General features: G+C 39.7%; 1 protein-coding gene across 1 annotated transcript in view; it reads right to left on the bottom strand.

The window, feature by feature from the left end:
• RBPJ (recombination signal binding protein for immunoglobulin kappa J region) overlaps nucleotides 1-26,924 on the bottom strand; it is a 59,989-nt gene extending 33,065 nt beyond the window's left edge. The window contains exon 1 of the mRNA XM_080637795.1: nucleotides 26,857-26,924. Coding sequence (XP_080493921.1) covers nucleotides 26,857-26,876 — 20 coding nt within the window. The 5' untranslated portion in view covers nucleotides 26,877-26,924. The remainder of the gene's footprint in view (nucleotides 1-26,856) is intronic.
• Nucleotides 26,925-27,786: the final 862 nt, after the last annotated feature.

Here is a 27,786-nt window from a genome sequence, read left to right as displayed (position 1 = left end):
CAAAGACTAGTAAAAATATACTACAGTTACTGACTTCTCTTTTTATTTTTGTGACAGTTTTCACGGTGTTTTAAAAATTTCAACACTGAAAATAAAAGCAAAATACTTGCCTTACCCTGAAGAATCCAGAAACATAGGAAATAGCCATGTGATGAGATCTCTTTTTTTTCTTTTTGCCTTACATAAACATGAAGAGATCAGCATGGGTGTTGGGGGCTAAGCTCGGTAAGCAGCTAAGAGCCACGCTGCCACTTACTCTGCCCTGCCATCGGACAAGTGAAGAGAAAAGCACGAGTGGAAAACAAGAAACTTGTCTAGATAAAAACTGTTTAATAAAAGAGAAGTGGAAGAAGACAGAAACAAAATAAAACAAGCCAATCACTCACCACCTCCCAAGGGTAGACAGATGCCCAGCCAGTTCCAAAGCAAATGCTGGGTTAACCTTGCTAAACCCTCCTCCTCTCCATTTTATCACTGACACTATATGGCATGGAATATCTCTTTGGATAGTTCAGGTCATCTGCCTGGTGGTGTACCCTCCCAACATCTTGTGCATCCCCAGTCACTCTGGGGGGGATGCAGACAGGACACAGTGAGAAACCTTAACACTGTGCAAACACTGTTCAGCCAGAGCTAAAACATTAGCGTGTTATCAACACTGTTTTAATCGCAAAGAACACAGCATCAGACCAGCTGCTATGAAGAAAATTAACTCCATCCCAGCCAGACCCAATACAATGAGAAAACTGAAGAAAAACTGATGCTTTCTACATGGGAAGCAAGTGCCAGATTTTGAAAAGGCAGACTGCCTGGTCAATGGAAACATTTAACTCCCAAACATCCCACTGTCAAATCATTTCCAACTGGCCACCTGTTGGTGCTTTTGACTGATTTAGCAAGGGCACATATCACAGCATTTGCTGCAGAACATGTTATAGGAACTCTTTAATAAGCTACAAGGGATGACTGTAATACCTCAGCATAGATTCTGGAAACAATCTCCAGACAAGTGCTCAGAAGGCAATGCCCTTGCAAGGAAGTTACCCTGTAACTGTTCGGTTCAATCCTTTCAGCTCATTCTCCTAAACCACAAACCTCTCAACATTGTCAGAAGTAAGATATGGCGATCACTTCTCCAGGGCAATATAAGACCCAGAGACTGACCAAGTGGCAAGTCCCACTTGCCTTAAACAAAGCTGTCAAATAAATGGGTTTTGAGACAAGTACACTATGCTTCACATAGGCTTACCAGAGGATAGACATGATTAAGAACACTAAATTAAATACAGAACAGAGGGACTAAAGAAAGTTTTTACTTCCTCAAAGGAGGTCTGAGGGAAACAATGCTTGAAACAGGAGGGGTCTAATGAAAAGAATTTCAGATTTTTATATAATCTCCAGAGAAGTTTCAGAATACACTGTGTAATTCAGAAAGAGAAAACGTAAGAAATTCCAACCTCTGCTCTCCAACAATATGAAGTGACAATGAAGATTGGTGAGAAGCTGAAGTTAAGTTCCAACATTTCTAATATCTACCAAATACCTGGTATCCCAAAAGCCATTCAGTATGACAGGACTGGGGAGGAAGAAATACTGCCACTTCAACTACTACAGGCTTATCATAGTTAGGAGAGTACCAAAAGAAACCTCTGTGCTACACTTAATCCCAGTTCTAAAAACAGTGAACTGTCAGATGCAACCTTCTCCTACACCTCTTACATAGCTTGGAATCTGTGAATGAACATGAAGAGCTTGTGGTTGAACAGTGAGAAGAAAGCCTTTTAAAGAAAGAAATAAAAATAAGGCAAGTAATTTACAGCTACTTCTTATTATTCTCCCTCAACTTTAAAACAACTGCTACATACCTGAAAAGCTACAGTCTTTCAAATGTACATTTAGCTTTTAAGACAAGGCAATCCTCATCATAACAGGACCTACTGCTTCCACCATAAGAAACAAAAATACTTTTCAAATAATTAATTTCAAGTTGCTATGTGATCAGTTACTACGAACACATTAAATGTGGTGTACTACTAGATCACTGGTACGCGACCTCTCTGGGTTTACCTGTTCTACTGAGGTTGTATCTAAGATCTAGGAAAATGAAATCTAGGTTTCACTTAGGAACCTAGGTTTTCTAGGTTTACATTTAAAGTTTGAGGATTAACATAAAATATTCTTTTTCAGCCATTAGCAGAGGCATCATCTAAGAAAGTTGAAAGAGATGGATTCAAGTAGCATGCTGGGACTCTATTTTCGCTCTCTTTTCTAATCCTCTATCCTTTGCCCATTTCCAGCTTCAATTTGCTTACTACAGACAAATGAGTGAGGAACTGAAAAGGCACTAAGGAAAGCTCGCACTCATGGACTTTAAACATGCTTATCAAAGTCAATAACATATAAGTGTCCATGTACAGGACACATTGAACACTCCCCAAGAGCTATCCCTTAATCTTCCATTTGTTAAAAACATTTCATATAGGTTAAGCAGTATACAGCAACCTACATGGTAAGACTCAGCTACTCTAGATCAGACTTGGGTTTTGCATACTTCAACATTTAGAACACCACAATACATCAACAGTAAAAGCAAAGCAGCAGATGTCCATTTTAAAACAAAGGGATTTGCTGTTTATGTAGGTTTATTTTTCTGTGCACAGATTTCTCTGAAGACAACATGCAAATACTGAAAATATTTCTGTGCATTCACCTACACTACCATATTCTCTTATAAACTTTTTAGAATACAACTCCAAGAAGATCATCTATCACAAGGAAACATGATCCCATCTGCTGATTTTACAGACACAAAGAGAATTCCTATGTTTTAAAAAATGGCCCTTTATGATCTGGCGTGAGCTGGCATATAAAAAAGACCATAAAATTTCACACAGTGAAACAGCAGAACACAGCAGAACAGTGGTTTCTGCTACAATTGGCCTATGAAATCCACATTAAATATAGTTGTTGATTCACATCACTTTTAGTATTTGTTTGCTGTTGGAGATACCAGGTGCATTTAGTTTTTGTAAGTGCAATTTACTCTACACTGCTATCCTTTATTTTTTAAGTTAAGCTGAAAACAGGGCACTCTTACAATTTACCAATGATAAATGCACAGCTCACAGAAGTGAGGTTTTACAGGTTTAATACATTAAAAAAACCCAAAACACCTACAGGACACAATTTCTAAGTGATTAACGCAGAACACAAGTAATTGGATCTACAAATTCAGTCAGGATGGAACTAAATGCAAGCAATTACTATTACTTGTGCTCAAATAGAATATTTAACTTTTATCTTTTCCATGGATGAGAATACTGAATAAATGAACCATACAAATGGCTAAAATAAGGACCTTCAGAAGGAAAATTTTACCTTCTCCAAAACAAAAATGGCTTTAATATCCACAGGTCGGATCATTAAGGAAAACAAAGACAGTTGTACTGCCCGTAGCATCCATTGCTATGAAGACTTTATCCTGAAGATAAAGACTTGAACTAAAAGCTAACCCATTTTTTAAAATAAATACAGTTTTCATATCCACACATGATGTACAAAGAGCCAACCTTAGCTAATCTGCTTTGACATACCACTGACCCAATGTACCTTCTTTCTTATCCATTCATCACCACACTGGAAACACAAACTAAAAGCCAAATAAACAGGCTCATATTGTCAAAAGAAAGGACAAGTGATGAAGCAATTCTCTCAGTCACTCTATACTCCACAGCCCACGATTCCACACAACCTTCATTCTTCAGAAACTTGTGAGCAGATGCACTTTCCTCAGGCTACTCTGCTCCACCTCCCACACATATTTTCAATTTGCCTTCCACCGCTTTTTACAGTTTGCTGTAACTTAATGCCATACAGCCTAATACAACCCAGCCTACATTGTGAGTGCCACTAACCACTGTGGCTTTACCTGTGTGGCATCTTGGAGAAAGGAGTTTTTAAATCCTTAGACTAATCATACCCTAAACATTTTATAGTCTTTTACTATTTCCTTTCACTTAGCACAACCACGTAAGTTGTTGCTGTGCTACTTCCTCAATAAAAATACTGCTGTGGCTGTTATTCAGTTCTAAGAAGGGTCAACATGACACTGAAGATTATGCAGATCCACTACATTGCAGTGATGTACCTGTCTTAGGAGTGGGGTTTTTTCTGCTGTGGACATACTGTGATTTATGTAAGGACATATGTAATGCAATACACAGGTAAATGATGCATTTCAGAGGCTCTCATTCATTCTATAATATCACATACCTGAGGAACAGAAACTGCTGCAGAAATCACACTGATCTCCCTTGTTGCTCCCTCCAGGTACAACTGTGCGCAAGCATGATCCTTTACTGCTGATGAAGTCAGCAAAATTAAGTTTCCAGATCACCCATCACACCACAGGCTGGTTCATCATTCAGGATGAACACATGCACTAACAGAGTCATATGCAGTCATCAGCTCACTCTTACTTTCACCTGCCAGCATCACTTAGGCCCTGATTCTCATCAGGCTGTCTACGGTAATAAATAGTGCTGTGAAGACTTTATCCTGAAGATTAGGAGTTGAACTAAAAGCTAACCCATTTTTTTTAATAAATACAGTTTTCATATCCACACATAATGTACAAAGAGCCAACCTCAGCCAATCTGCTTTGAAATACCACTGACTCAATGTACCTTCTTTCTAATCCATCCTACAAAATTAGGTAAAGTTAATTACAACCTCACCAGTTGAGACTGTCTAAGGGACATGAACAATCTAGCATTTCTCCTACTCCTGAAGTCCTTTTCTTCTCTGCAAAGAGCAAATGATGGGTGGTCCAACTGCACTGTGGCTCTGTGGAAGTAGGGGGCACAGCAGCCCCTAAAATCACAAAACCAGAAAGCTTTTCATCAGTACACAAAACATTCCCTCTCTTCAAGAAAAACAATAAGAAAAAAGAAAAAAAAAGACCCACCTGCTCCAGGGTGAATGCCACCAACCATGCACTATCACATCTTTGTACTGCATATTCCTGCACTGCTCCAGCCTACACTTAAAGAATTTAAGTCCTCCAGCACAGGGAACATGTTACGTGTTTGAAACAAGTCTTCTACTGTACAGCCCTATATACACTTTTGGCACTATATCAAATAATACTGACATAAATACAATAGAAAAAGCTCTGCTTCGTTTAGTCACGCCCTCTCACTAGAAGTCACTGGTTCAATGAGAAACTCCCTCTCCCTTTTCTGACCCGCTTTCATCCTCCCACGTTGCTTTCATTATTGTCCTCTCTCTTTTCCAATCCCCATAAAAAGAAAATCGCAGAACCACAACTGCAATTTAAATACAGCTTGCAGTATCAGTAAATAGGTTCACTTTTGAACAACTTACAGAAAGTAACCGAATTCACTTCTTTACAGTAGTCTACCTACCCCTGGGAAAAAACTTCATCCAGTAAATCACTACACTTTTTCATGATGCTAAGAATCAAAGGTCTAGTCCAAAAAGGCCGTAATTTTAATCCAAACAGAACTCACACAACTCTGACACACTAAGTAAGGCAAGAAAGTCAGTAATGACAGCTTATTTAAGAACAAGAAAGCACCTAAATACGTATCTGCAGACATGTTTTCCCTGCTTTTGCTTTTTGCTGCAGATACTTGCAGCAAAGATCTCAAGTATATTAAAGAACTTAGATATATCAACTTCAAGTTGCCATTAAAATGTTGGAATGGTATAGAATGTGAGAAACATCATAAAAAATTACTCCATGTATAAGATTAATTTATATTCACATGCTATTATTTCTTTTTTATTAACTCCCTAATAACTTTGGCTCCAATGAAAACTGCAGATTTGCACACACTTACCTTAGCAACTGATAGTGTTATCAGCTTGAAAAACCAGCATGCCAACAGGATCTCAGTCCCTAAAACACAATATAATTTGGCTCAGCTATTGTAACTGCATAGGGAACATGCAATATAAGGCTCATTAGTTTTATCTTCATCCGCTCAAATCAAAAAAGACTGTTAGGAAAACAACTGCACATAGTTCACAAAATTGGCTACTAAAACAATGGTAAACCACTCACACAAAAAAGCAGTCTGAAGCACGTCTCCATGCGTAACATCCCACATTCACAATTGTCACCAAAAACTACTTTGCTCAATGTATGGTTATTTGGATTCTTCTTGACCAACTAGCACAGTAAATTTTCCCCTGGATCTTACCTTGCACATCACCTGTGAATAGATTATTTCACAAGTGAACTTGACTTTTGTTTCCTAAGTGGTTCTATGTCCCCCTTAACCATAATTTTAGTACCAGCAAGCCTTTAAAAAACAAGCAGCTACCTTTTAAAAAATTAGACTTCTAAATAAGGTAAGAACAGAGTTACTGAGTACTAAAGCAGTGCTTTTGAGTTTACCATCTGCCAATAACTGCAAATAAGATTCTTTTTTATTTTTAGTTGCATTAGGTATCAACTTTAATAAACCTACTGAATGTTACCTCTCCTGCTGGATTATTTGACAAAAGTCACAAATCAGACATAAGAGAAGACTTTTTTACCTACTTTCCTGCCAATATAGGAACCCTCCACAGTACTGTAGTACCTGAGGATTTGCTCAACATTGCTTTCAATGACTGAATGTCTGCTGTTCAGAGAACAGGTTCCCTCTTTAAATATACCTTCAATCCTTCACTGGAAGACAAGCATTCATCTTCTGTTCAGAAGGCAACTTAAAAACCACTGAATAAAAAAGGACAAAAACTTAAGGTTCATGGCTTCCTTTGAATTACCACCGTTCACTGTAATGCCAAAAATATATGAGAAGCAGAAATTGTGAATGATTTTGCAAGGAAGTGGTAAAGAACCATACTGAACTGCAAAGGAGGAAGACTCAAAAAGCCAGCCTAACCTCACTAACCATAAAGGCAAATACATACTTATTTTGAACATCCCTTAAAGAGGTAACAGGTTCTTGACAGGTGTGGTCACTGGACAGCTCAAAATTTCTAACCACTGCTCTAATAAAGTAATAGCTTAATCACTCTTCCATGCACTTTTCCTTACTCTATACCCACATAAACAAACGAGTGACTGCTTCCTACCAGCAGAAAAACAACGAGAACATACTAATCTGTCTCTAAGGGGCTTAATGTCCTGCTCAAAGTGCCCCAACCGGCTTCCCCTGCACCCACCACCTGCAGAGCTCAGACCTTCAGAGGGAGCCAACTCAGCCCATCAATCTGTCACACCACTAAAACACTAGGAAGCAGGAGACAGAAGGAAACCAGTAAGTCTGGTTGCAGAAAGCTGTTTGGTCACCCCAGCAAATTCAACTTTAACAGAAGCCAAAAGAGATTACATAGAAGGAGCAGCTAAGCTTGTTTTCGGTTACATTCTACCAAGTCTGTAACTCCCATGGGAAAGAACTATATGTAAGAAAATAAAACACAGAGAAATTCTGTAAGGAAAATGACTGGCAAAACTTAAGTCTTAAGCATAATTAACGGATCTTACCCGCAGACTAACATCCTTACTCAAAGTTTAGCTTAGGATAGTTCTAAGACTCTCACTCCAAATGCAGACAGAACTTAATGCAAAACGACAGCTAAGTATACTAATATCTCTAAGGTTTAAGCAGACTGACTCTGACAAGTCTTGCTGCAACAATTCAAGTCACCACTGTCTCAAATGTCTTTCCCACCTCTCTGCTAGGTCAGGGTAACCTAATGTGTCTGTGCCCCAGCTGCCCCAGTTCACAGCTGGAGTGTGGCTGCACAGGCAGCTGAGCTGATTTGCAACCACCGAACACAGGGTGTCTGCCAGTTTCCCCTGGCTACCCTGAGCTAGTCTTACACCCCCTACTCCAGCACTTGTCAGACCTTTCCACAGACAGACTGAAACCAGTAACACAGAACAAAACCTGTATTTTAGAAAAGGAGAGGGGTGAAAGAAAGGAAGGAAAGTGAATTTTACTGATTCAGTCATAAATCCAGTGAGTGCCAGCATGACCACAATGCAACCAAAAGGAGAATGTGATCTCCCACTTTGGTGGCAAAGCACTATTAGAAAGCTGGTGCATCCATAGCTTCACTTTAGACCCATTTCAGCATATTTTAAATGATGTAATAGTATGCACAGTAATGCAACGGTATATACAGTGCTCAGCCCACCAAAGCAGAAGTTTCAAGAGCCATCTTTAAAAATCTTTACTGTATTTTTATACTTCTACAAAACACCTTTAGGAAGTGGGCATGATTCCCTATCATCTCCTTTCTCCAGCAACTCAGTCAGTTGAGATAACTTTTTATATTGTAATTTTTTTAAACACAGTATTATTACAGTCTGCACCCTCTCCTTTCGTTCCCTTTCTTCCTCCAACTTCCATACTTGAAATCCTTCAAAACACAAAATGGAAGCAGCTCCGTATATATGTTAAAAGAAAACTGCTAGAGTTTACATAAGCTTACTGCTATGCAACTATGTCTCATTCACAAATTCTAGATACCTACCATACGAGCTATTATGGAGTCTGGCTCTTTAAATAATCAGATTCACTTGTGACTGGTATCACAAGTGATACCAGTATGCAAGCAAAGAATAGGTTATTAGCTCATAAGCAGGTTTCCATGCAAACAGTAATTTCCAAATTGGCAAATAAAATTAATCTCTTCAGTAGATCAAAATGATGACACAAAACCTGTGAATACATACACTTTTTAACAAAGCCGTATTTGGCACCAACCTGGTTTACAAAATTACAGGGTTTCCTAGATTTCAGATGTTTTATTATTGCATCACCCAAGAATTATGCGGTTACACTAACTGGGCGCAGTTGCAAAATGAGCTGTCAGTATCCTAGAATTAATCAATCTCATGTATATTGTTTTGTAATTAATCTTATGAATACATCATCCCATGAATATAAAAACAGCAGCAATAAACACACATCTCAGAAAAGAGGGAGAATTAGAAGGCTCTTTTTCAACTTTCTAGGACAACTAAATCATTTGGAGACCATTCTTCACTGTGAATCTTTTTCACAGTGGTTGTGCTAAAGGTCTCCAACTGGGAAGCATTTATACACACACATCAGTCTTAAAGGTTTAAAGCCACATAACTAGACAGCAAAACTAGGTGATACTCCCTGTGCCGTTTACAAACCTCTGTTTTAATAAAAACATACATGTTTTATAATATTTAAAAACATTGGAATTATTGTTGGTGAACTGATTCATAGTTCTACGTTTCCAAGAGATTAATTTATTCTCCAGCTAAAGCCCCTGCAATAATGAACAGAGCATTCCCACATATGAAAGTCTCAGAAGTTCACATGCCAATATAACAAATACTTGACTACTGAAAAGCGAAAAACAGGGTATGTACAGCAAGAAGGGTATTTCTGTTTAAATTATACAAGCTAGACGTTGCTTTCAATTACTGCTATTTTTAATTGCAAAACTCAAATATTTAGAAACAAATTGCTAGAGAAATGTAATCTCCACAAAGCCTATCATCAAATATGATACTTTTAATAACTGTTGTGGTAAATGGGTCAGTGATCCCTGAACAAGATCATTAAACAGACACTTCAAAAATATACTTTTAGTATATTACATTTTTTTTTAGTATAATACATTTTTTTTAGTATAATACATTTACAACAACCATATGAAAAGATTAAACTACACGTCTGGGATGACAGCAGGCTAACACCTTGTCATACTTTCTCCTGGTACTATAATATCACAGTTCTCTTACATACTTTGCACATGTACCTATTGTGCCTAAATAGCTTTCACAGGGCATTTTTCTAAGAAAAAAAAAAAAAATCAGCAGAGCCCAAATGCAAAGCAGTTATTATTGTCCATTTTTTTAAATGGAAATTGTGTGAATCATACTTAATTCAAGTAGGCTTGCTTTTCAGGTTTGTCAAGTTTAAACTCCACACAGATGCAAATTACTGGTAAAACTTCTCCCTGCATCTTAATGAGGTACACTATAAACAATGAAGCCAACTTGAAAACAAGAACGTTTCTGAGACAAATTCTACTTGACCTAGGTATTCTAAGTGTTTAAGAACTAGTATTTAAAAGAATATTTTATCCAACAGCACTTAACTTCTGCATGATCTTGAACCTGGGACTGCTACAACACTCGTTTCCCAGAATAATGCCTGTGCTGGCATAAATTTTTGTGTAAGGATTTTACTGGATGATAAGCGTGCCTAAGCAGTGTTGCAAAGGCTCTGGAACTACTGAGCTCTGAACCCAAGCTCTTTTCAAAACATTGCTCATCCTTTCAAGTACATTCAGGCCAAAAGGGAAAGTAAATTGTCAAAACTATTTTGAAGTACTAAACAACTAAAGTTAAGAACTCATTTCAGTCACCAGCTACAAATATGCCTCAGTCGTATCTTGACCGGTTTAAAAGAGATGGCCAACAGATGGCTGCTTACTGTGTAGTACGTGGAACAGGCTAATCAATAGGGAGATTTGCTTCCCACAATTCCTGCCTACTGCTGCTTCAAACAGGAAGACTGAGCTCTCCAAGAAAAATGGGAAAATCATGAACATATGTGATCATTAAAGCTCAGCAACCAGATAGATAAGCTGAACTCCCGAATTAAAACATGCAGATGCCTGTGCAGTCAAGATAAATGACCAAAAAAGTCTCACCCTGCAGAAAATTGGGGGATGACCTATATTAGAAGTTACAGCTTAGAATTCAGCATTGTAGAGAGATGGTAGCGTTTATTCCATGGCCTTAATGCATTCTGGAAAACAGGGACACGCTAACATGTCCAAAGAGCAGGCCCAGTACTCCACTAACAGCTAATACTCCTTAATTGCTTTAGTTTTGCAGTTTACAAAAAATGAAGCTTATGCTACAAAACCGATTAACCATCTTTGCAGTAACTTTGGAACCCATACATCAATCCTAACTAAGTTTAAAAAGAATAGTTAAAGTTTTAACAATTAAGTTGCTACGAGTTTTATTAAATCTGGAAGCTGGATAGGCATTTCCAAAACACTGATGTCACTGAAAAAGACAAGCAGAACTTGGAAATTAAACGCTGTTTCACAGCTGGTCACTCTACATATACTATTTGAATAAATAGTAAGCATATGCCTTAGTGATACTACAAATACACGTTAGCCCATTAGGGCTATTTAGCCCATTTTACAGCCCATTAGGGATGAAGGAACTCCTGATACTGTCCAAGAAACTTTCCTCACCATACAGGGCACAAATGCATAGGAAGCACAAGTTCTTAAGTCTGGCTATTGACAGAACAACTTGGAGACCAAAAAAAAGCCCTGTTACTTGACAACAGCATATGCAAAATGCGGTATAAAGAAATGAAGAAAATTCAGAACACCAATTTGAAAGTGCTTTAATTATCTTATAAGGTTATGGGAAAGTTTAAATACTGTCAAAACAGCATTCACGCATACGGAATAAATACCAGCATTTCATCTTGCAAGTCTTTTCGATTTGATATCTACATTCTGTTCACACAGGCATAAGAAATATAGAAACCAACTGTTTGCTCTGCAGTCAGATTGTAAGCAGAGGGTCTCCAGAATTTCTAATGATAGAATGCCACTTAACTGTTGAGTCACACACAGTTTTAGTGCCCCTGCCTTAAGTGGATTTTAAACAAAAAAACACAACCAAACAAACAAAAAGCCCCCCACAGCTATGAGTTTCGTACTGAATTTATTTACGACTATAAACCTGTTGAAAGGGGTATCAAATTACGTTATATTTACTAGCCTGAAGAAAAGCCTAATAAAATATTCTGACAATTTAAAGATAAACACCAGAAAAGTACATCCCTTTGTAATTTGGTCCCCGCCCCCCCGCCCCCAGTGTTTCACAGGTTGTTGCAATAACTTTGTGTGGCAAGTTACCTACCATATTAGCTATGGTGGTATCTAGCTCTTTAAATAAGTGATATTGCTATGGGGACAGAGGAAGAACTGCTGAACTGTTCCTATGACAAGAAGGGTAGTGGGAGAAGTGAAATGTGAGCAGCAGGTTTGGAAGCCTGAGGTATTTTTCACTTCTGTATTTTTTCCACATACACAGGAAACTCCCTTGGGGGGGAGAAAGACCAACTTCCCTACAGCTAAATACAAGAACACGTGTAAAACAGAAAAGCCATTCAATATTTTCTTAACCTTAACAAAAAATAATTTAAAGAATCAGACAAAAATTTCCATACTGAAATAGCCAAATCTGATTTTCCCAACTTCAAAATTTCTTCGGACAAAGTTTATTTAGTAGTAGAAAATTCAAGAGAATCAAGAGACAAAAGATTAGGATGCCTCCATACACATATTATCTACCTTTGTATTTAGAGAATTCGTTCCCTTCCCCAACCCCCAATTACTGCCCATCCATTCCTCTTCACTCCCTTTTGCTGCTGCAGAGTGAGGCCATGAGGAGGAAGGTCAGATAAGACAGTCCATCCAGAGGTACAGAGACTTCTGCTCCCACTGTAGTGGATGCAAGCATTATTCTTACTCAGGCCAAGCCTCCAGCAATCCATCTGCCCATCTCCAACAACAGGATTAGCAGACAGCTGAAGAACAGTAAGAACCAAATGAGCTTAAATGGTACTTCCCCTCAACATTCTCCTGCATATGACTGTTCTCAGTTCAGGGGATTTCTGAGCCCTATGTTGATGCCAGGAATTAACACAGCATTTATTAATAACTGGACCCCTCATGGTCCAAGTATACTGAAGACAGTAAAGAACACATACTATGTGCTTTGAAGATCAACGGGGCAGTGAAAAGACAAAAAGAGAGAGTTCTGCTATCTAACAGGACTACACTAGATGGACAACGGAATCCCAAAGCAGCCTGGCATAATCAGTATGGTGAGCCTCAAAAGTTCACCCCACTCCTGAACTAAAATTCAGTTTTAACACATCAGCAAAGCCAGTGTCATACTGGAGTGACATCTGAAAAGCCTGCAGCTTGGAAGCTGCAGCCACTCACCCTGAACTGAACACTGCAACAGAACACCATACCTGTCTGAAGGTGCACACGGAATGTATGTAACAGCTGTCGAGTGCAGTATGATCATGCAAATGCTTATTAATAAAACTAACTAGAAACAGTAAAGGAAAGCACAGTGAATCTCCACTAGTCATGTCTTTGCTTTTAGAAAACTGAGCTTCTACATGTGAGACTCCCAGCCAGTTTTGGTAACATGCAATGCAGCCCTGCTACCAGATGTTTCCAACTTTTGAGACAGAATAAGACCAAAATTTTTTTGGGGGTGTGGCGATTATTTGTTTGGTTTATTTAAGGTTTTTCTTTTTCCCCAACAAAAGGATTTTCCAGTTTTCCTCAGAGACTGACAACTACAAAGCACAAGGTCCCTTAGGAAAGATCTTCATCAACCACACACACAATGCCATGACAGGCACCCAACAGCTGCTCAACTATGCTACTTCAAATAGTTACAAGATCTCACCAATCATGCCGAGCGCACCTTGGGACAAATCTAACATATTCACCATGAGGGCACCACTCTTCACAATACACAAGGAGCAGAGAGAGGCCCCAAGAGCTCCAGTTGTCCTGACTGGTTTTGTAATGAAAACCAACATAGTCCATCCTTTCTGTAAAAAGGGCTCCCTGATCCTGCATGCTACCCAATAAATGATGTTTACAAGCAGCATGAGTTATAGCTGAATACAGGCTACTTATGGGAATGATACTGTGCCAAAACCTAATATACTCTGAACTCTGAGTCCCCAAGAAGATGTTTCTAACAGCTACAATTAACTGTAGACACTGCAGAAAATGGACAGAATAAGGAATCAAGAGGACTGCAACAGAAAGGCAAAAGCAAGTAGACAATGCGATAAAGGCCTCAGGCAGAAGGAAAATGTAGTGGATTCCATTACAGATCATTTGGCAAAGGAGAAGCTGATAAATGACTCAAGTCTTAGGAGAACACCATGAAGTTACTTTTGGCTTCCAAGGCAGAAATTAACAAAGCAGCTGAGAAAAGGAAGAGGCCACAGACAGAAGGAGCAACGAAGATCTGGGACAAAGCCTAAGTGTTTGCTTCCTGTTTCTCCAACTATGGTCCAGTGTTGCAAGACTGAATGTTTGAAGGTTCCTTTTATCGAAGGAGAAAGGTTGCACATCTGAGCCTTGATGGCTAAAACTGTTATTCAATTCTGATATCCAAAGGACATCCCTATTTGACTTTTTAAATTATGTTGCAAAATGAAGAGGGGAGGAATGCTTTAGCCAAAGCTGCTTAATCACTGAGAGTGAAAGGCTCACTCATTTTGAAAGAAAAAGTGCACCAGTGTTACATATCTACTTCAGGAATATCTTTATGTTAAGCTTCCTAATACGTATTTTTTGTGGCACACCAATAGCAAACAAGCTCATGACAAGTACATCACAAGAGCTACAAACTACTAAAGATGCCTCCTCTGATGAGAACAACAAACACAGGAGAGAACCACAAACAAACTGGTAAATTTTAACCTATAATAAAACATCGCAATATGAAGACTATTTCTTTAAGGTTCTGAAATGGTATTAAGAAAAGCAAATTCAACCACTGAACAAGGCAAAAGGAGAAGTTACAATTTTATGCAGAAAGTTACACATGCTCTTTTAACCCATCTTAGGAGAAACTTTATGTACAGTAAATATTAGCTCAAGTTGTAAAACAAAAGCTGTATAACAAACAACCTAAAGTTTATGTGTATACACACACACCCTTTTTTGGGCAATGCTTATTTACAGAACTCAGCTTTCAAAACCTGGTCTCAGCTTTACTTTGTTTGCTTTCATCACTCCAAAACCAATCCTTTCCCCCAGTTCTGTTGCTTTAGAAATACACCATGTTAGTAAGAACAAAGTGTTCTGTTTCTTCACTACTTTCAATATATTCCCCACAAAGCCACTAGGAACAGATTGCAGTCCCTGAATCCATTCAGGATTCTATTTATCCATCCCTCTTGAAGCAACAAAAGGATAACAAAATAGTAAGTTTCCCATATACTTCTGAGATGATGAAGAGGACAGAAACACATCGAAAGAGAGAAGAGAACCAACAGAATTCCTCCAAAATAAATGATCCTCCACTATGTTTTCTTCCTATCCCTCATAAAATACATTTCCTGCCTTCACATTATTAACACTTAGGATCTTTCTTTGGCTTTCCCCATATAACTTAATTTTCCTCATCCCTCTGTATCAATGTTTTGTCTTTTGTTACACAAGATATCTGCGGTTCTTGAACTCTTTAGATTCTGTTTTATCTCAAATCCTCACCCATTCTTTAGCTGGGAGACAAGCAGCATACCAGTGCTTATTAGACATCCTCTCTCACAATCAAAGACATTGATATGGCCAAGCTCCAAATACCAAAAAGTAAGGAACAGGGTTTGGACTTGACCTAAAACATATAGTTGTTAGATTATCACATTGGGTGAGTAGTAACAGCCACTTCACCATTCTGTAGATAATGCTGGTGATGTTTTAAGTACAACACAAGCCTGACAGGGTTAGTAACAGCAAAAACCAGGGAGGGGGGCTGTAGGGCAGGGAGAGAAAAGAGAACATGACAGACCCAGAGCAAGGAGCAACACTGTTGGGAAGTACTCTGGAAGTACTGCTCTGGGCAAAGGTAAGTGAACACAGACTGCCCAGAAACAAATAACAGGGCTTATACAGAAACTTCACCCAAAAAGAGGGAACAAAGTATTCCAGTATACTACTGGAGACAAGCAGCATACCAGTGCTTATTAGACATCCTCTCTCACAATCAAAGACATTGATATGGCCAAGCTCCAAATACCAAAAAGTAAGGAACAGGGTTTGGACTTGACCTAAAACATATAGTTGTTAGATTATCACATTGGGTGAGTAGTAACAGCCACTTCACCATTCTGTAGATAATGCTGGTGATGTTTTAAGTACAACACAAGCCTGACAGGGTTAGTAACAGCAAAAACCAGGGAGGGGGGCTGTAGGGCAGGGAGAGAAAAGAGAACATGACAGACCCAGAGCAAGGAGCAACACTGTTGGGAAGTACTCTGGAAGTACTGCTCTGGGCAAAGGTAAGTGAACACAGACTGCCCAGAAACAAATAACAGGGCTTATACAGAAACTTCACCCAAAAAGAGGGAACAAAGTATTCCAGTATACTACCTCATGAAGAGGTGTAGAAGCAAAACCAATTGAGGGCTGTTCACAAAGTTCAGGCAAGAGCAAGGCTAAAAGCAACTATGTAAAACAAAAAACCTCAACATTACTTCAATATGCTTTATATATAACATGAGGAAGCAGAATTGACCAGATCTAAACTAGAATCAGAGGAAAGGAATTTCAAGCAGTGGCTATACACATTTTTCAACTAATGTCAAAACAGAAAGGAGAAACTATTAGTCAGGAAAACAATTTGGACACTGGTACAGTAGTATTTTCCATCCTGAAAAAGAAAGTATTACTGAAAGAAACCGCCTAAAATCAGGACATTAAATAGGAGAATATCGAACGCAACAGAGCAAGTCCCAAAAGTGCCACCATAAAATCTGTGTTAAGAATGTACCTTAAACAACAGTATCCACAATTTGAATCCTATGCACAAGAAGCACAGACAAAAATTTCCAGTAAGTGAAGAAGTCTCTTATCTCTAGAGATGTAATACTCACCGCTGCCTAATAATTCCTGGCAAATATAGGTCTGTTGCTAATGGGTTTAAGAGCTGCTCTAACTGAAAAAGATAAACTTTCAAAACTGAACTGATGCAATGTGACTTTCATGACTATGCAAACTGACAGGTCTGACCAGTCTAATGCTAACTCTAAGTGCCATACAGCAGTGAGGTGCAACAGCCAAAAGTCAGTTCAGTTTTTGATTGCTTGCTAAGGATTGAACAATATTAAGAAAATTTAAAAAAGAAAAAATAAAAAATTTAGATTTGTCTCCAGAAAAACTATCTGGATGAAACACTGGAAAATCACTGGATATGTCCAGAGAGTTCATTCTTTTATATTTTATTTCCAAACAGAAATTCTGCCTAGATTCATGCAATACTCACACAAGGACTGGCTTCAAACTCTGTCTTGACAGGTACCTTTAACAATCTTCTGAGGTCACCTTTTATTTACTACCATCTCAACAGCTACATGTAGATGCAGCAGCTAGTCCAAAAGAAGAACAATTATCCTTACAGCTCAAGGGATCCAACAAAAAGAGCTGTCCTATACTTTCTAATAACCTTTAAGAATTGTGAATGACTGTGAGAGCCTGGTCTACTTTTCCTTTGCTACCATTTGAAGTCACTTCAACAAGCTAATTGTGAGCAAAACTTCTCAATAAGACCTTTTCACAACATTGTTTCATAACAGCTTGTTTTGCCTGCTAACTATTGTGAAATGCAGGTATTCTGCCCGTTGCAAATAAAATGCAAAAAGTTCTGACGTTTGCTTTAGCGTAGTTTTCACGTTTGTTTTAACACAGTTCTTAGTATTTTGAGAATGCTGCAATCTAAACACAAGCACTGCAAACACAGTTTTTATCTTCTGCATTACCAAAACTGAACATGAACCTGGCCAACATCGGTATTATTAAAACAGACATCATAGTAAGTTTTTCTGCCTCAACTTTACTGTTTCTGATGACCTTTGGCAAAAAAAATCAGATCTAGAGAACTTCCCATTTTCTATCTATACATAACATACTGCTCTATCACTCTAGCAGACGAACCAAGAGGCAGATTTGCCTTCATAATCAGCAGCAGAACAATTAATATTGGAAGCCACTCTTGTAAATTTAGTGCTTATATGAAGATCTCTCAAGCTTTTACATCATGATTAGGACTCAAAGCTAGTATCATCTGTGTCAAGTTTGTCACAATGTATCAAGTGTGCTACAACCCTCTTCCAAAGAGGAAGCCTGATGCCAAATACTTATTTTGATTAATTATTCTGCATAACTTATTAATGAGAGATTGGTATCACACACGTAAACAAAAGCCAAAAATACTACCAACCATGCACTACTAAAAAGAAATGGAATGCATCAGGAAAAGAAAACAATTGAACAAATAAAAACCACACAAGAAAAATCGTAACACCCTAGGACTGAGCACTGGCAAAGTTTTTTGCTGTATCCCCCTCACTTCTGGAAGATATTACATTATTAAGGATTTTACTAGTCATCACTATGTATCTACTACAAAACTAAGCCAGCGTGAAAAGAAACACACACACATGCAGAGTAACACCAGTCTTCCACTAAAGCTTTTCTTTTCTGAGTTCTTACACTCACTACTGAAGCCAGAGCTGGCTGGCTGATCTGGAAAGCAGTAGAACATTTTGAATTTTAAAAATAAATACCTATACCGGATAATTTCTTCAGTAGTATAAACACATGGCTATAGCACATTGCAGCGCCACTTCACTTTTCTTCAAGCCACAGTTACCCACTGGTCATGCCCTACCCATTGCTTTTATGTCTCAACTATATAAGAGCAGCACCTCTTTAGTGTCTACTCTAATAGCCCTCACTATTACAAAACACATGAATCATGAATACAGTCACTCTCAGTCTTCCTTATCATATCTTTTTGTTACACTGATTAAAAACCTATATTCTGACCATCTTTCACAGTCACAGTAGGGAGAGAAGACACGATTCCACCTGCAGCAAACTGCACAGCAAACGACCCATAACCACACAGAGCAACAAGAACAGAAGCAGAAGACTAATTCTATTTCCACCTATAGGACCTAAGTCCATAAAAGGACCTAAGTCCTCTTTATGTAGGAGCACTCGTATAAGCACTAAATCATTATCAGAGAGCCCCCCACACCATATCAAAACCAGATAAATGCTCCATTTCACAAATTCTTCTAGTGAGCAAACAAATTTAACCTTATTTTCTACACTGGCAGTTCCCAATCTGCAATTTGCAGAAGAAACACCACCTGCAAGATCCTCTGCCACTGCTCCCAGACAAAATTAAATTTTAGAGTCAAAATAAGAGCTACCAGGCAAAGGAAAGCAGGATATTGCCTTGAGCATTTTTCACTCTGTGCCATTTCTATGGTCTGTCGAAAATTAGGGGCCAGTATTTTACTCATTTCAATTCTCTCTCTCAGGCTTAGAAAATTCTGAATTTCATGGCTGCCTGATCAAGTTTCATTCTAGTACCAAGTTTCCTGGTAATCTCTCAAAGCACCACACACTGGAAATATGCCACAAGTACAGGTTTGAAAAAAAAACAACGTACAGATGAAATGTTTTACAGACTAAGTAGTGTTATCAAGAATACCAACAGAAAGACTTTTTTACTTACGCGTACTGGGAAGTACTTGTGCCTGTACTCTTAAAGGGAAAATTGTGTTGAATTTGCTACCCAAATAACTAGAAATACTTAGATTTACAGCAAAAAGACTATGACCCATTGCAATGTATACCCTTGAATCTCACCTACCAGAAGTAGAAAAATTAAGTAACAGGTGTAATCTCACACAGAGCAGTCAAAAATGGCCACTTGCCAATACAGATTGTTCCCCATTACAACTGTTCTGGATTTTTAATATATTTATTAAATGGCATTTCATACAAATTAGTCATACAATTACAACAAAAAGGAGATAGTTCTTGCTCCTGAATAAGAAACAAATGAGAAGTTATGCCTGTGTGTATATGCACAACCACTTTAATGCCTTCATGTTTTCCAAGCGAGGCAACAAAACCAACTTTATTTAAATAAATTACAGAAATATAAACTTAAATTCAACAAGAATGTTTTCAAAGACATATCTACATAAAAAGACATATCCAAAAAAGAGCCCCACAAACTCACTGAAGAAACATGCAGTGACTGAAATGTTCCGATTGCTTTAGAAATAACACATTGTGTCCCAGCAGCATGCCATTCATGGAATAATCTGATTAATCAAAATAGTGAAACATTTCAATAATTGTATCTTATGGTAAGAGTTTATATATATCAGTCAAGCTCTTTTCAAAAATTACACAAAATATTAAATGGAACACAAAACCAGTATTATCCTTGTAAAGTTATAGCCTCTGTCTATTCTGAGGATGCAAAACTGGAATGGTAATCCAGAGATTTCTCACACTTTCCATACTGAAAGCCATACCTTCTTCTCTTTCTTGCTAAAAAAGTTTACCACTGCAGATATGTAGCTTACAAGTTACAAACTGAAGAGCGTGAAGCTACATGGCCATATATCACTATCTGGCTAAACTAAACTCCAGTTTAGAGTATGAAGTATTTTTCAGAAAATGAATTTATTTTAAATAGTATACATAGGCTCTGAAAAGTGGTCAGTGATGTCACATCTAAATAGGCAGTGAAAGAGCTTCTTTAGGTTGGAAAGGGTACTTAATATTTTTTTTACAAAAGGCAGCAACCACAAAATACAGACACACACGAATTACGAGCAAAGAACCACAACATCAGTAGAACCCCAGGAAATGAGATAATGTCAAACTCTAAGTTTAGCGCTTACTTTTGCAAGACTCAGAATCTAATTATATGGAAATTGGTATTTTCTATTCGTAATTTTCTCTTCAAAGAAATGTATCTTCTGTTTCCTCTTCCACGTTTTTACATTGAAAAGAAATAACCATAATTCCATAGTATTTCTTTACCTCATATGATCTTAATGATTAATTATTGCAATTATGTTCAAGACAAGTGTATCATATTAGAACATTGTAAGCATGGCCACATAAAATTAGTGAAAGTTCAGTAAGATCAAGAACATAATTTTACACCTATAATTATGAACCTGCCTTGAAATACTATAGACTTAAAAGGCATACAGAGTTTTGTCAACAGAATTAAGATTTCATCTGACAATATAGCTTGTGATGTTCACCTTTTTCCTGTCTTCACCTAAATACACAGGGAAAACCGTGCAACTCTGTAAAAGCAGACAGACACTGCAATTACTGAGATTTTTAAAATACTGCAATAACATAAATTAAAAAGATAACATCCACTTAAAACTACACCTTGCCTGTGAAATGTTCTTGGGAAGCAGTGATTCAGCATATTACAGTGCCATTTAGGTCAGTTAATACTGTGCTTGCAATTAACATCCAAACCATTTAGAATGGCAAGTATGACAAACATAGAAAAGATGTCCTGAAACTTTAAAATTCTGCTGCCATGATTCACTCTCCAAATGTGAAACTATTATTTTGTATTGTGTAAGAGAGAACACTTGTTTGTATTAAATATTTTACCAGCTCAAAATTACAATTTTTCTCTTCAATTTTATCCAAACCCTAAGATTGCATAGAACTGGTACATATCACGTCTTAACTGTACACTTCACCAAAAATTAGTTACTAACTATAAAAACTTGCTTCAAAATCTTTGCCCATGAAGGCACCACAGGTCTTTTAGGAGGACTTTACAAATAGCTATAGGCTACTTTAGCTTCTTTTCACATTCTTTTTAAAGATAGAAATTGCTTAAGCTCAAAATAATGAAAAACAATCATAGAATCAATTATTACTGCAAAGCAGAAATTAGCAAGTCAAAGAAACTCCCATTCACAAACTAGTGATCATTTATGCAATTCATAGAACGGAATAGCGTACTTAAAAGAATTATCACTGCAAAGAGATATCAGCAAAGGGTACTGCCCTTTAACTAGCATGAAAAAAAGCACATGTACTATGCCTAATAAAACAGTCTACAGATCTTTTCTGGAGAACTCAAGCTATAGAAAAATTATTTTCAAAGTTTCTTTGTGCTACTATCAACCAGAATAAGTCATAAATTACAAAGAGCTACTTAATACAATGAATAAACAATAAAAGTAAATAACATCAAAATCAAGAGCTTAACTTCATAAAATTGCACCTACTGAAACTACAAAAGGTTAAAGAATATTTGCAAGCATCTCAGAAGACTCCTTCAGATATACTGCCCACAAAGATTTCCCAATAGCCAGACTCAAGACACTGACATGCTCTTTGATAATGATTTAAATGTTAGTCACGCAAAACCATCTACTCATTTGATTGTAAATGAGTTTTTCCCAACCTTTAACACTCACCATGTGCATACACACTATACAATAGCCATAGTTGTGCTATTACTCAAATCTTAATAAGCTCTATGGTTAAACCTCCAGGGACAGTAAAAACTGTAGCCTGAAGATCCCATGATCTTCCCTTGAATTCTACTCCTACAGTCTATATAATCCTGTTTCTACACCTTGAGCATCACTGAAACCATTCTCACTAACATCTCACAGCCTAACCCTCCAATGAGGCTTGCAATCAAAAGGTAATTCTCATCTTCCTAGATCTGTCAATCACACAAGACTACCAGCAGTGCTTCTTTTCCAGAAATATTCTCGCTGGTTTCCCTGGCATGTTGGTCTCATGATTCATCCCTTATCATTCTAATTGTTCTTTCACTGCATCCTCCTTAAGAAGCCTCCACATTCACCTGCACTATTTTATGAATCATTTAATCGGTTCCTGTCTTGCACCCCTTTCCATTCTCATTCCCTTTATCCTGGGCCAGGACTGAAATCAAACTATTAACTCCCTGCCATTAATCACAACATACTTTCTACTTCATATCTCCTGTGTTTGCCCAAGCTAATACCCTAGCATGCAGCTTTCTCCATACAGATACCTGACTATCAGCTGAGTGTAGACAAAACACAGGTCTTACTCTTTCATTGCTTCAGTTCCCTTTCCACTACTGCAAGTCACTAACTTTTGAGACTCTAAACTAATCATCAGCCCTCAAACTATGGTTCTGTATGAGTCCTAGAATTAATCTGGTTTTCATATCCTGGGAATGCTCACCACATCACTAATATAAGCCTTTTAGTAGCTTAAATTTTATCCCGTGACCACAGCAGTTTACATCTGAACTAGCAAAGCATCCTGGTTCATCTTTCAAAAAGCAGAGCTGACCTTGTTCTATTCATTCTGAATGCTGCTCTCTAGATAGCTTTTATAGCCTAAGGTCAGATCAAACAAGTTCCCCCTTCACCCCCCGTCTCCTGAGCAGCATCTGCTTCACTCCCTAATTCAAGACCTTACTGGTCAATGCCCTCATCCCAAAATTACTAATCAGAACATTGATGAGGTTCATGTTTCGATCAACTGTTATATTTTCATCTCTGAACTTCTCCACAAAGCAGCACCTTATTCTTTCAAAACACACCTACAAGTGTTTCCATAGCGCTCACTAAAAACAAACAAACAAACAAACGGACCAGATGGCTGGCACACCTAGACCACTATGCTAAAATTCACTGCACTGATGCCAGATATTCTCCTGTGTCTTACCCTTATATCGTTAAATATTCTGGGTCAGGAAACACCTCTTAACCACAGAGCTGTGGGATGACTAATTCAGACACATAATTCAAATAGTCTGATACTTTAAAAAGTGTTACTAAAACAACTGTCTACTTTACAGTGCCTATGGAAAACATCTTAGCAGTGACAAGCCCACTCAGTTATTTTGTCTTTTTCAAGGCTTCTCAACCTGTCTGAAAAATAATCCAAATACTATCCTTTATACTGCGATGACAGAGGTTTTCACTGGCAATCAAGCACTCAAACCAATGCCCAGCACTTCTCATTTTTATCTATCTTTTCTAAAATTTTGATCACTTGTTTGGCGGCACAGGAATTGCAAAGGTGATTTGGGTTTGGTCCCTGGTTTTTTGTTTAATTTTTTTTTTGCAATAGCTTCTTGCATTACTTTACAGTATTTTAAAGATCAGGTCGTCCCAGGCTACAGAGACACTATTCTGTATTTTATGTCACTGTAAAGTGACACAAAATTCAGTTCTTTGGAATAGAAACTCTCTGTCATATGGTTGTGTTAGGTGTAGCACAGAAAGTTACAAACTAATTGAGGCCTATATGCATTTCTGTAGTATCAGCAATTATTTAAAACAAAATGTTTTGCACTCATGTAAACGCTTCTCTAATTAAAAACCACTTTATTTTTGTCATCTTACAGTGATGTTTCCCTAAATCATTCACAAGCAAAACCAAAAATACTCCACAAAACCCCAAAATACTATCCTACTATTCCAGCCATAAATTACCCACTTCATTTTAAATAATGGTTCAAATAGTAAATCATTTTCAGTTATTTGTTTGATGTTTCTGTGTACTTTCTCATTACAGTTCTGCTCCTGTGCAATACAGGTTCCGTCACACCACGCATAAGGGATGTGATGTAAGCAGCAGGAGTGTGCCACATGCTACAAACAAGAAACTGGAAATGTAGTTTGACTGCCCCCCAGAATCACTGCAGTAAATTCTTACTATTCCGTTCCAACACAGCATAAACCTATGTACTATCAGGTAGGCTTAAGCACAAAGTTTTTGCAGGAAAAAAATCGCAGTACTTTTACGTTAAGCTTACACTGACTGCAGAAACACCATATGCTTTACCTCAAAGTTTGAGCACCCCTAAGAACTGCAAATTGTCCCTTAAAATACAACATGGTATTTGCATACTACATTCTTCAGTTAAGCTTTTTAACTTCAGGAACTTTTCTTTCCTGTGCAAGCCAGCTTTTACACAAAGAAAACTGCCTTTACTATTTGGAAAAACAAAAGGAAAATAAAAATCAGCTACTGAAGTAACATCAATTTTTAATATTAACACAGGCAGCTCAGCATCGGAGCCGCACTCCAAACACAGGACATAAAAAAAAAAAAATCAGACTCCTCAATGCAATCTAACTGTAACATTAATTAAAGTTAACAGACTTGATTTTACCAAAGTTAAAAATATTTAACAGTAAGAAAACAAGACTACTTTTTCAGAGAATTATTCAGCTTATAGGTTTTGAACAATAAATTCAGTATTAAAAACCTAAAATACACACCTTTTTTTTCCAATTATGGTAAAATGCTGGTTTTCCTAATATTCAAATTATTTGATCATTATTATAAAAATAAATAATCTACAGTTGTTACTGTTAACACTGTAACGGATCTTAGAGAAGAATAAAAGTAACATCACAAACATGAGAACAATTCTGACAAACCTGTACTAATCAATAAACAAAAGGAAACGGAACCCAAATATTCAGATGAATACAGGAAAAACTTAGTTGGTAACTAGAGCACAGACTAAAACTTATAGCAAACTTTAAACGCATTTGCTCCCTTCTTTCAACTCTAACCTCTAAAACAGCATACTCCAGGAACCACAACAAAATATGACTAGCTTGCCCGAAGAACATTTAATTGGGAAAATGTGTATCAGCCACAAGCTGCCTTTATCAGGAGAGAAATCAAGCAAAAGCTTCAGTTTAGTTTTCGACAAACAAGAGTGAGGAATTGGAAACACTACTGCAGCCAAATAAAACAACAAAATACCATAATGCTACCTTCTCCATGAGAACAAAAGCATCAACCACCAACTCCACCCCACCCCCAAGCAGGCTGTTGCTCTCTAACCACAGAGCCAACGCTGTAGACAATGTAATCCCACAGGGAAGACAGAAGGTCACAGACACACTGTGAAATCAGAAAATAAGGTCCACGTTGTAGAAGGACAGGGCAGTACTTTCACCACTTAGGGTTTCATTTGCACAAACAGGTGGAGTATAGAAACAGCCCGTTCATCTCTTGACTGTCCCTTCCCTCAACACATAGAAAGAGGTCGCATGGGCTCAGTCTAGTCCAAAATTAAGGACACAGCACTTACAGTAAGCAGCAGAATTCAAGATGTGGTGATACAACACGCAATGTAACACCGCAGGTGAGATTGCATACTGTGTACCGGCAGTGGATCTGTTATTATTCATCAGCTGTAGGTGGCTAAGAGGGTGTCACTTATTACAGTGACACACGCTGCAGCTGGCTAGCCATGATTAAGTATTACCCAGTGTGGTTGAAAGGGATGGCGACTATCATTCATTACACTCCAGAGTGGCTTAGCGGGGTGGGGAGGCTGCTACCCTTCGCTGCAACGCAATACTTGGAGAAAAGCGGCTAAAATTCCCTAAAGCCTTGGGAATGGTGCACGGGGAGGAGAGAAAGGGAGCCTCAGTCCCCTAGCCTGCGGGAACTGGTGTCCTGCTAGCAGCGGCGGAAAGCCTGACCGCGCTCCGTGCGACCGGGAGCGCTCCACCTCAGCGCTCGGCGGTGTCAGAGCCACCCCGCTCCTGGGTCGGGCCAGGGGCCTCCAGCTAGCCCCCGCCCTGCGAAGGGGCTCAGGCAGGGCAGAAAGGCTGCGCTCAACTTCTCCAAACTGCAAGAGCAAAAGCCTTTGTCCGAGAGCTCCCCGGTATGCGGCCGAGGGAGCCCGGGAGTCCTCCTCCTACGGCAGGTTGAACTGGGGCGGCAGAGAAGGGGGAACGGCCTGTGCCCGCCCTGGGTCCGTCCCCGTTGGGCTCCGCTGCTCTCCGGGAAGCCCTCAGAAAGGGACCCCTCCAGAGCAGCCAGGACGAGCACTGACCCCGCACGGAGTCCCGACCGCTGTGCCCGTGCGGGACAGAAGCGGAGCAGGGTGAGCGCCGAGCCCTGCCGAGCCCTCCCCACCAGGGTGCCTCTGGGAGGGGACCCCGGCCGCTCACGGCCTGTCACCCAAGGCGCGGGGGGCCTCCTCCCGTGTGCCCACCCGGCGGGATCCCAGCCCCCCGGGGTTTGCTCCCCGGGGCCTGCCCCAGGGCCATTAGAAGGGCAGCTCTCGCTTCCCCCGAGCGGCGGCCGAGGCGCCGACGGGAGGGCATGGAGCAGCCGGCGCGCCGGCACTCACAAAATCAACCGGCTGCCGGCGCGGCGCCGCGAACCCCCCGCACTCACCCTGTCACAACAGGCGCCATCTTCCACAAACTCTCGCCAAAACTCCTACTCTCGCGAGAGCGCCCCCCTCCCCGTGCCCGGAGCGCGCGTGCGCGGGCCCGTAAGACACGCGCAGGGCGGGGGGAAGAGGGGAGGAGGCGGTGCGCACCGCCCACTCCGCGCCTGGGCTCTCAGACACAACAGCCGAGGCGTGGGAACCGTGCCGCTCTCGCGAGAGCCGCGAGCCGCTGGCCGGTGGGCAGAGCGGTGAGAGCGGTAGTTCTCGCGAGAGCAGAGCGCGCGGGGCGGAGGGGAAGGACGGAAGACTGAGGTATTTCCTCAGCCCGCTCGCGGGCTCCTTCTGGCTCCTGCGCCTTTCCTCGCTGGCGGGAAGAGGCGGGGAGGGGCGGGGAGAAGCCGTTCGGGGCGGAGGGGGATGAACAGAGGTGACTGACAGCCCGCGGGATCTGCCCCGGTGCCGGCGAGGGGAACTCGCCTCTGTCCCCTCCGCCCCTAACCCCGCGGGAAGCGCCTGTGGGGCCGCCTGCCTCGTGCTGCCTGTGAGCGCGGCACATGCTCGGTCGGCGCTCCGGGCTGAGGCTCCTGCCGTGTAACCGCGTTGTGCGGACGGTCGCCGGGGTGTGTGGGGGAGACATAGAAGTCCTTTTTCCTAGTATAAAATCTCTCAGGAGTTCAAACGGGAGCTTCTGTGGCAGTTTTGTCAGTGCCTGCTTAGACGAATCGCGTGAGTCAGACAAAACCCCAAGCTCATAACCGTTGAGCAGCTTCGCTTCCCTGCCATAGCTAGAGAAAGCCAGACCGCACCAACCGGCGGAAACCTGTCATGTTGTGTCTGGTGGCTCTGTCAGGCAGTACGGACTAAGCACTTCCTATTTATCGAGGTTAAAAATTCATTCGTACAGAACTCCATACAGAAAACAGTGGGAAACT

Source organism: Psittacula echo, assembly GCF_963264785.1.
Source record: "Psittacula echo genome assembly, chromosome: 1".
Taxonomy (NCBI): domain Eukaryota; kingdom Metazoa; phylum Chordata; class Aves; order Psittaciformes; family Psittacidae; genus Psittacula; species Psittacula echo.
The sequence above is the reverse complement of the archived record's forward strand: the minus strand, read 5'-3'. Positions and strand labels throughout refer to the sequence as shown.